The 10,010-nt window shown below is 61.1% G+C and overlaps 1 protein-coding gene across 1 annotated transcript; it reads right to left on the reverse strand.

The window, feature by feature from the left end:
• Window positions 1-1,040: 1,040 nt before the first annotated feature.
• KPTN (kaptin, actin binding protein) lies at window positions 1,041-9,129 on the reverse strand. The gene is made up of 12 exons (XM_054588510.1): window positions 8,907-9,129; window positions 8,490-8,572; window positions 8,316-8,400; window positions 8,180-8,234; window positions 6,928-7,003; window positions 6,761-6,834; window positions 6,419-6,528; window positions 6,256-6,333; window positions 5,647-5,722; window positions 4,758-4,893; window positions 4,492-4,674; window positions 1,041-2,741 (listed from the first exon to the last, which is right to left on the reverse strand). The coding sequence occupies exons 1-12, from the start codon at window positions 9,127-9,129 to the stop codon at window positions 2,622-2,624; spliced, it is 1,299 nt and encodes a 432-aa protein (XP_054444485.1). The 3' UTR covers window positions 1,041-2,621.
• Between the last annotated feature and the right edge of the window lie 881 nt (window positions 9,130-10,010).

The raw sequence follows: 10,010 nt of genomic DNA on the forward strand, positions 1-10,010 counted from the left end.
CCTCCCACCCACCCACCCACCGGCTTCAGCACCACCAGCAGGGACAGCGGCGGAGGGCGCTCTCCGTCTGTTTTTGGGGGGGATGTGGGGGGTCATTCAGAGGCGTCCTCCGCCCCCATCCCCAACACACACGCAGTCTTGGATCCATATAAGGGCCAAAGATGCAAAAAGAGCTGCAAATAGTTGAAGGCGCACAGAGCTGGGCGGAGGACAAGAATGTTTAGCCAGTCGGATCCAAATTCACACGCTGTGCCTGCAGACCCACCCTCAGGCTGGCCGGCAACCACCACAGAGGCGCCCGTTAATAATCATAACAACAGTTGCCATTCAAACGGCTTTTACCACGTGTCAGGCATTGTTATACAATTTTTTTAAATAAGCACTTGACACATGTTGATACAACCAACCCTCATACCAAGCTGTGAAGTAGGTGCTATTAGCCTTATATTACAGATGGGGAAACTGAGGCACGGAGTGACATGTGGCTTCAGGCTCTACCAGGGGTGCCCAATCTTTAGGCGTCTCTGGGCCACACCGGGAGACTTGTCCTGGGCCACACATTAAATATATTGTGACACGTAATCACGAAAAAACCTCTCCTGATGTTTTCAGTAAATTTACCATTTGGTGTTGGGCCACGTTCACAGCTGCCCTGGGCTGCACGCGGCCCGCGGGCGGCACACCCCTGTGACTACTGCCATTTTTTTTAATCCTCCCCTGAGGACTGCTTTTAGGAGAGGAAGAGAAAGGGAGAGAAACATCGACCTGGACTGGGGATTGAACCCACAACCCAGGCACGTGCCCTGACTGGGAACCGGCCACCCTTCAGTGACAGGACGATGCTCCAACCACGCCCCACGGGCCAGGGCCAGGCTCCGCCGCTCCGCCCCGCGCTCTCTGGGGCCAAGGACCCGGCAGGAAGGCAGGAAGCGAGCTGCCAAGGACCAGGTGGGTGGCCCAGACGGTTTTGGTTTTTTTTGAAGATTTTATTTTTATTTATTTATAGAGAGGAAGACAGAAACATCCATGTGTGAGAAAAACATAGGTTGGTTGCCCCCCCGTTTGTCCCCATCTGCAGACCCGGTTGGCAACCCAAGGGAATCGCACTGGCGACCTTTCTGTTCACAGGCTGGCGCTCAGTCCACTGAGCCGCCCCGGCCAGGGCGGTGGCCCACGCTCTTGGAAGACAAATTCAAGAGCCCTGACGTGGACACACACCTGACACGCCCCTCCTCGGGTGTGCACGCTTCACAGGCCCTGTCACCCAGAGCCCTCGGCCCCCTCTCCTGCCCAGGACGAAGGACAGGCAGGGGAGCAGGCGGGCAGCCGGAGGAGACCCTGCTCGTGCGGAGGGGGGTCTGCTCCCTGCCACTTCCCACACCCGGGCCTGGGTTCTGGGAGATGTGGAGACAGGGTTGCTGAGGATCGGCGGGCCTCCGGCTACAACCCACTGTGGGGAGCTGGCGGCTCAGCCGCCGCCGCCACCTTCGGGGGCGGACCAATGGGCGGACTTCCGCGGGAGGAGGCAGGTGGCCAGGGTGGCCTCTCCCTCAGGAAGCAGCATCCCACCCAACCTCCAGCCCGGGGTTGGGGGGATGAGGGGGGGAGGAGCCCACCCTCCCCGCCGGCTTGGATCCTGCTCAGGAATTACTCCTGGACCCTCCTGACCTGGATTCTATTCCTGGGCTCTGGTGGGGGAGGGCGGAACTTCGTCCGCCACCCTGGTCCTCCCTGGTCCCCGAGATGTAGGCCTTGGCCCCCTTCTCCTGGAGCCACAGAGCAGAGCGGCTCCTATAGCCGCGGGCTGCAGCCACCGGCCTGTCTCCAGCGCTCTGGCCCTCACCCAGGACGGCTGGCCCTTCACGGCACAGTGCGCCCTGGGCCACGCCTCAGCACCGCCGGGGGCTGGCACTGGGGTCTAACGACAGAAATTTTGCCGGGTCCTACCTCCACATCCTTCCCAGGGGCCGGGCCTCAGGCCCTCTGCCTCCTCAGGGGTCCCTTCCACCCCCATCCTTTCCTCTGAGGCCGATTTCCTTGTCTGCCCACTGGGCCCTAATCTCAGGTCCGAGCTCCCCCCGGGGTCTAACCTCAGGCCTTTCCTTGCGGCCTGCTCCCTACACTGCACTTTCACGCGGCCGTTCTGCTGGGGCTGAGGGCCATTTCTTTCCTCTGGGGCCTGGGCTCTGGACCCTGCTTGGTCCTGCCTCGGGTCTATCCTCAGACCCTCTCTCCCTCACCTCCTGCCCCTCCCTCTTCTGGGCGAGCCCAGCACCCAGCCCAGGGTGCCAGGCTCTCGTCCAACGCTTGCTGAACAGAACGATAAAGACAATGGAAAGTTCAGTTCCTTTGGGCATAAAAATCATCGGCGGCCGGTCGATTCTCACCTTGAGCAGGAGGGGGGTGGGTGAGACCACGCCAATTTCAAGTGGGACCCTGAGGCCCGGAGGAGAGCGTCAGGCGAGGTCGCCGGGCAGCCGGGGCAGGGCCGTGCAGGAACCCGCAGCCCCGGCTCCCTGGGGGGCCTGGGCAGGCCATTTCCTCCTTCAGGACCCTTCCTACTCCAGGAGGCGTTGCAGGTGGGTACCCCAACGGGGGGCAGCGGGTGGTGCTCAGGAGGCCTATGTCCCAGCAGGCCCCGGGCCCGCCTTGTCGCCCAGCCTCCGTGGCTGACGTCTCCTCTGCTCCACTTGGTGCCGAAGCCGCATCAGGACCAGCCGGGAGGCCTGGATCAAGCTGTGCTGTGGGGACACGAGGGGAGGAGGGCGGGGCTGAGAGCTGCGGGGTGCGGGTTAGACGACCCCCAAGGGGGGCTGGGAGAGCAGGCCACAGTGTGCAGGTGGGTTAGGGGCTCCGGTGGGCGAAGGTCAGGCCCAGGGGGCGGCCTTCCGTGAACGCCCCACAGGAGGGACAAAGCCACGGCCCCGGGTCTGAGGCCAGAACCTGGGGGAAGGGGTAGGAGGGGACGGCCGAGTGTGAGTGACCTGTTACGGGAGGGGGCACGGCGGGGAGCGAGGCTGAGGTCAGACCACGGGGCAGAGGCACCGGCGACACCGCGGCAGGAAAGGACGGGCCAAGGGGACAGAGGTGGCGCGAGCCAAAGTGGAAAAGAGCGGCACGCGTCCCCCGATGGGGCGCAGAGTCAGAGCCTGGTCAGAGTCTGAGGCGAGACCCTCATCGAAGCGACAGAGGCCATCCCAGGGGAATGGCCTGAAAGCGACCACAGCACGGACCACGGATGGGGTGGGTGCGGCGCAGTGAGGGGGAGCCCTCCCTCCCACCGCCGACCGGCCTCGGCCCTCGCTCCGCTCCCCGCAGGTCCGACCTGCCTCATCTGCTGCCGTTCAGCTCAGACCTTTCCCGGGGGTTCCAATCTGCGTCTTTTCTCCCGAGGTCTGACCTAGGTCATGGCTGGGGCACAGACCATGGACCAGCCCCAGCAAAGCCTCAGAGGAGGCAGCGAGGTCGGGCTCCAGCAAAAAGAACCCCGGTCAGACCCGTCGGGAAAGGGCCCTGGACTCTGACCAGAGGGAAGGAGAAGCAAACATTGCCTTAGGAAACAAATGTTCACCATGGCCTAAGAGATGGAGGCTGGGGCACGGGGCAAAGGTCAGAGGTCAGACTACATTGGTTGGAGGTGAAACGGCAATGGAGGCTTCCAGGTTGGAGCCTGGACCACTGGAACGGCTGGCTGCGAGGCTGTGACAGGAGCCACGGCAGTCGGGCTGCCACGGCAGGGTCAGAGGTCAGGGGCCACAGCAGTCAGGCTGCCACGGCAGGGTCAGAGGTCAGGGGCCACAGCAGTCAGGCTGCCACGGCAGGGTCAGAGGTCCTAATGCAGCGGAAAGCGGGACAGGAGACCACTGGTCACAGGCTTGACCGTGATAGGACGTTTGGAGGCCGGACTACGGAAGGGTCTGAGGTCGCCCACGGCAGAAAGCGAGAGGCTGGCCCAGGAAGAGGGGCTGAGGCTGCCCTGTGGGGAGGGCTGGGGAGGGCAGGAAGGGGGACTTGGGTCAGAAACTCTAACAGCTGCTGTTGTTAGACCACAGCCAGTGTGAAGCTGGGCACACAGGCGGCAGGCGGGGGCAGAGGGAGGGCAAGTCGCCCTGTGATGGAGGGCACATGGAAGGATGGCGGTTAGACCGCAGGGACAGATCCAAGCCAGGCCAGAAGAGAGGGACAGAGGTAGACAGAGCATGAGGAACGAAGGACAAAGGTTAAGGGAGGCTGAGGGGTGCTGGGGCAACAGGTGCTGCATCGGACTCCGGCTCACCCCCGCTGAGAGTGCTCCCCGCGGGCCCCCTCCCGGGAGCCGCCTCCCAGGAAGAGACCGCTCCCACCTGCTGCAGGGCCAGGCAGCCAGCCCCCTTGTCTGAAGACGGGGACAGCCCCCCCCCGCCCCATAGAACACGCCCTCAGCCAAGCAAGTGTGCAAAAGCCCCATCCCGGGCTCTGCTCTGAGTGACCCAACCCGAGGGCCCCGGCCACCTGCAGGATGTGCACGCCCTTCAGGGAGACCACGGCGAGCTCCTGCAGCCCGTCCCCGGTCAGGTCCACGTGCGCCATGGCCAGCAGCGGGCTGGGGAAGCTCCTTCGCCACAGCAGGCGGAACCCAGGCCCGGCCTCGGCGGGTCCGGCCTCGGGGCCGCAGTACTTGTAGCAGAGCAGCTCCTGCGGGGCGAGGGGCCGAGGTCATGTGGGCGAGTGGGGCAGCGGAGGGGACAGGCAGCCATCGGCCCTCCCTCAGGACCTACCTGTCCGTAGGTGGCCACCAGGACTTCTGGCTGCCCGTCCAAATCGATATCGGTGACCAGGCCACAGAGGACGCTGTCAAACTGGTCACTGCCAGGCAGGAGAAGCTGGTCCTCCAGGCCCCGGTTCAGCAGGTCCCTGAGGGTCGCCGCCGTGGGGGTAGGCTGAGGTCAGACTGCAGCACCTGCCGCCCTTAGCACCGGATGCCCGGCTGGGCGCCCACCCTGCTCCACTTCGAGTCGAGACACACCTGTGGACGCCGGACCCCGCACCCCCATCTGGTCCCCTTCATCTCCACCGCGGGGAACACAGACCCGTTACTCAGAGTGTCCCTGTCTCCTACTCCCCATGTGGAGCCCACACTGGCCCCTGGAGGTGGGACCATGTCACTCTCAAATGGAACCCTGTATGGTTCCCTTGGGGGTGCGGACCCCCGCACTGTCCCCGTGGAGCCTGGGGAGCTTGGCCCCCACCGGGACATCCTCGCGGCCCACCAGCCGTGCCCCAGCTGCCGCGCGCTGGCTCAGCAGGGCTGACTGGGGAATCGCGAGAAGTCTGCAAGCCTGCTGGCTTCAACCTGGAGTCGGCCGCGGTGGGAGCATTTACCCCACGGAAAGTGGCGACGGCCGCAAATCCAGCTCTTCTCACACAGAGGAGGCTGTGACACGCTGGGCAGCACGCTCTGTCCCCCCTCCAGGGACAGTGGTCATCTCAGGACCCATTCCAAGGCCTCCACAGCCCCTCCAACGAGTTCTAGACTTAAACACCCGCACCCCCTCCCTGGACACTTTCACTTTCCCGGCCCTGAACGGCCTCCCCCGAAGGGGCTTTCTGCCGAGAAGGCCAAGGTTAGACCCCAGGGCAAAGGCGCGAGGTCAGACGGCCCCTCACCGGTACACCACGGCCGGCTCCAGCATGCTGGCCACGAGCACGCCGTACTCCTCCCGCGGCGGCCTGTCCTGGGCCTCTGGAGAAAGAACGTGAAGGGGGCGGGCAGGTCTGAGGGGACAGGTTCCAGGCTCCTCCTCACACCTCCCTCCCCTCAGTGAGGAACGTGCTGAGCGACATGCGACAGGGGTTGTGCTGCAGAGGTTAGACCGTGAGAGAGTGACTGGGGTCAGACACGGGCGGGGGTCGGCTGGCATTAGAGGACAGCAGAGAAGGTCTGAGGCTAGGCCACGACAGCGGGGGAGACAAAAGTTGGGGACAGCAGGCAAGTCCAGGGTTAGGCCAGAGTGGGAATGGCAGCGGGAGGAAGAGGGAGAGACGTCAGCCTCGGGGGCAGGGGGCCGAGTGCAGGGGCCAGGCCGAGGCAGGCTCCACTGGAGGGCAGGCCACGGTAGGATGGAGACAGCGACACACGGGGCACGCGGGGGCGGTGGGTGGTGGGGCAGCGCGAGTCCTCAAGGGAAGCCGGGGTCAGAGCGCGGCCGGAGCTGGGTACAAACACGGGTAAGGAGTGGCCAGGCCTGCAGAGCTGCCCGCGCGTCCAGAGCTCACCCTTGGGAGCCGAGAGGCTAAACACGATCACCCGGGAGATGGGGCCATCCTGCAGGACCGTCCATGTCTGCAAAACCTCTGCGTGGAGGGCAAGTGCTCAGGGCCCTGCCCCGGCCCTCGCTGCCCAGCCCGGCCCCACACTGGCCCCGTGCCCTGCCCACACCTCGGCTCCGCTGGTCCACGTGGGCCACGCGGACGTAACCACTCTGACAGCCGAGCGCTGAGAGCCGCCGGGACGTGCCGGGGAGGTTGTGGACGTCGAGCCAGAGGACGCTGTAGGGTGAGAGGGCAGAGAGAGGGGCTGCAGGCCACCAATGGGCCCCAGCGCCACAGTCGACGTCCCCAGGAGCATCCGCCCCGCCCTGTAGCCCTGAGACCCCGCTGCTGTCTGATCTCTCTGAGGGACTCCCCACTGCCCGCTTTCTCTAGGGGTCAACTCCCGCCCCCGATGGCTCGGCGCCCACCAGCCCCGGTCCCGTCTGGCCGCTTTTGGGGACTCTCCTACCTACTGGTCAGGTCCGTGAGTTCTGGGAAGAGGTTTTCCACAGGCTGTTCCTCAAACTGATGGAGCCCCTCGTTCTGGGGGAACCAAGACCCAACCCCCACCAGGAGTCAGCGGCCAGCCCATGAGGGCCCGGGGAAGCTGTGCCCACCACGCCTCCCCTGCCTCACCTCCTTGTAGAGATGAATGGCTGGGTCGTTCCCGCTCAGGAGAAACACGGTCTCCAGGTGACCCCCGACCTGGACCCTGGAAGCAGAGAGATCTAGGCCCTCAGTGCGGCAGAGCCTGAGTGTGGTCGAGTTTGTTCGTAAAACCCTCTTGCAGAGTCCCCCACCTGCAAGAGCCCTGGCATCCTGGGATGGATCCAGCCACTGGAACCAAGGCTAGGATCTCAGGATGCAGAATTGGATAGAAAGTCTGCATGCTAGAACCTTCCGTTTCGAGAGCCCTCATTTGCTACAACCGTTGTCCTGGATGCGATTCGGGAGTGGAACGCAGAGCTCTAGAAAGCGTTGCCAAAGCCCAGGACACTAGAACCTCTGTATCTAGAACTCCAGTGTTCTAGTCCTGTTTTCTGTCTCCTTTAAAATACCAGAACACTCAGAAACTGCCACTTAAGGATATTCCGACTCAGAAGAGTAGATTATCCGAATGCTAGAATCCAAAACAGCAGTGTCTGGAATTCTCACCTCCAGACCAGAGGCTGGCAAACTAAGAGCCCACAGGCCAAATCCAACCCACCATCTGTGTTTATAGATGTTTTACTGAAACACAGCCGTGCCCATTCATCTAGTCAATCGCTGCCTTCTTGCTACAATGGCAGATCAGCAGTGGTGACAGAGACTGCCTGGCCCTCAAAAGCCTAATAGTTTTATCATCTGAGCCTTTAGGGAAAAAGTGTGCCAACACCCATGCTAGACCTTTGGTGTTCTAGGATGGAAGCCAGCGCTCTAGAAAGGAATTCTGATACTCTTGGATGCTGGAACCTCAGTGTTCTGGATGTTCCGTATTGTAGCTCCTTAAAATGTGACACTGTTAGGACTTCATTGTGACAGAAACTCCAAATGATTAAACTGTAGAACTTTCAGATCTTGGAATCTCAGAGCTTGCGACTCTAGAAAATACCACTTCCAGTTCTTGGGATGTCCAAACCCAGAACAGAAGAACCTGAGAATTCGAGATGCCTAGAACATAGGTGCTCAATTAACTCTCCGATTATCTAGTTTGGGGATAACAAAACGACAGCCCATCAGTCAAGCCTGGTCTACAGACACCTTAAACGCAGGATGCTCTGAAGAAACAAAACTAGAACCTGAGGGTCTGCGGGCAGGTCTGTGGTCGGTTTGCTACAGCCCCGCCCCCGCAGGCACACCCCTCCCAGCGTTTTGGGGGCGCGGCTCACTTACTCTGCGGCTCACTTACTCTGCGTGGCACAGCTGGAAAGGGGTGAACCGCAGCTCCAGGTTCAGGCAGCTTTCTGCAGGGGGCAAAGGCAGGTGGGCACCCGGACCTCACGGGCCCCCGTCCCGCCTTCTCCATCCCTCCAGGCCACACTCACGGGCAATGGAATCAAGGTTGTACTCAGAGCCAGGCTCGTAGTCACAGTAAATGTTAAGGAAGGGGCTCCCTTTGTCTCCTGAATCCTGGGGGACAGAGGGGACTTGGGTCAGACTCAGTAGGATCCACCACACGTGTGAGGAGGGAACAGGTAGGTGGCGGGGACGCTGCGTACCTTGATGAACGTGATCCCCACCACCAGGCCCCGCTTTGGGGGCGACTTGTTGAAGGTGTCGATGGAGACAATTTCGGCATCCACTGGGAGGGGACAGTTCAAAGTTCGAGTTTCGGGCAGACTTAGGACCACAATACCCCCAATCACGGACTCAGTAACTTTTAACCACTGCAATTACCGTGACTTCCAAATTCCAGTGAGCCCTGATCGCCATCTCCGTGGTAGGAGGGATCCTGAACCTAACCACTTCCCGGCCCCTGTTAACCCTGCGCTCTGAGGCTAAAGTCTCCTGATTACCCGCTTTGACCCCCTTCAATCACCCTGGTCCCATTTGCCCATCAATGAAGCTCAGACAACAGCCTCAGACGCCTTCTCAACACCACTTTCCCGGCCCCTCGACGCCAGAGCGCCACGCACCGGGTATGTAATTGAACTGCAGCTCCTTGGCCACAGGCCGGATTTTCTGTCGGAGGTCTTGGTAGCGGAAGCCCAGCACCTTGCCTTTAAGGGTGGCGGCCAGCAGCTCCCCGCGCCCGCCCGCACCGCCCGCCAGCCCGTACACGTTGCTCTGCGACGAGAAGCGCGTGAAGCTATCCTCGCGCAGCGGGCAAGGCTCCGCGGCCATCGCCGCCTCCCCCATCACGTACCTCAACTACTCGCCCCTGCTGCCCCCGCCGCGGCCCGCCCTGCCTCGCCCCAGCCACCGCTCCCTAAGCGACCTGGACCTCCCGGAGCCCACTGGTCACGCAGACGACGTACGGAAGCTGCCGTCGCTGCCCTTTACCAAGATGGCCGCCAGCCGGCCGGGCCAGGCTTCCCACGGGACTGCCCCAATGCGCCTGCGCGCTGTGTGGTTTCCCGCCCCCGTGAAGTTTAATATTGTGTCAGGAACTGTTCAAGCCCTTCCCATCTATCAATTTATTTAAAACTCACGAGCAGGCTGAGGTAGTACCTGTTTTATGGATGAAAGAATTGAGGCACAGAGAAGGAAGTAACTTGTCTAAGATCACACATCTAGTAAGAAACAGTATTAAAACCCTTACAAGCAGCTCCATAGTTTATTTTAATCACATCACTTTTAAAATGGTGAAATGTATTCTCCTTACCCCAAGGAAAAAGGGTCTAGCTATTTGTCCTGATAGATAACCTCCTCCTTTATTGAACGGCTTTTTCATGTTGGCCCTGATTATCCCACTGAATCCTCATAACCCCTTATGGTTACCCTGCATTCGTTTTATTCAGCGTTTATGGGACACTTGCTATGCGCCTTCCCAAATTAACTTCAATAACCCTTGCGACGTCCCTGCACAGTCTTATTTATTAGCCCAATTTATAGAGAGTGAAATTGAGGCTCAGGGAGAGTAAGTCCCTTGACTGGGGCTAGAAAGTGGCGGATAAAATGTTTAACCCGGTGCTTCTAACTCCCGCTTTTCAGAGGTTCCTGGGTGTTTGTCCCTAGAATGGCATCAGGGGCACGGGGACTCTGTACACCTGTATATTGTTTCCGGCATTGGCGAACTG

Source organism: Pteronotus mesoamericanus, unplaced genomic scaffold (assembly GCF_021234165.1).
Source record: "Pteronotus mesoamericanus isolate MK-2021 breed Mesoamerican mustached bat unplaced genomic scaffold, CSHL_Meso_final scaffold_137, whole genome shotgun sequence".
Classification (NCBI taxonomy): Eukaryota; Metazoa; Chordata; class Mammalia; order Chiroptera; family Mormoopidae; genus Pteronotus; species Pteronotus mesoamericanus.

Excerpts from the sequence above, each read along its gene's own strand:
- KPTN (XM_054588510.1), bottom strand. The coding sequence starts at position 9,129 with ATGGGGGAGGCGGCGATGGCCGCGGAGCCTTGCCCGCTGCGCGAGGAT. Across the intron at positions 6,334-6,418 it reads CGTGGACCAGCGGAGCCGAG|AGGTTTTGCAGACATGGACG; the intron begins GTGTGGGCAGGG and ends CCCTCCACGCAG. Across the intron at positions 4,894-5,646 it reads GAGCCGGCCGTGGTGTACCG|GGACCTGCTGAACCGGGGCC; the intron begins GTGAGGGGCCGT and ends GGCGACCCTCAG.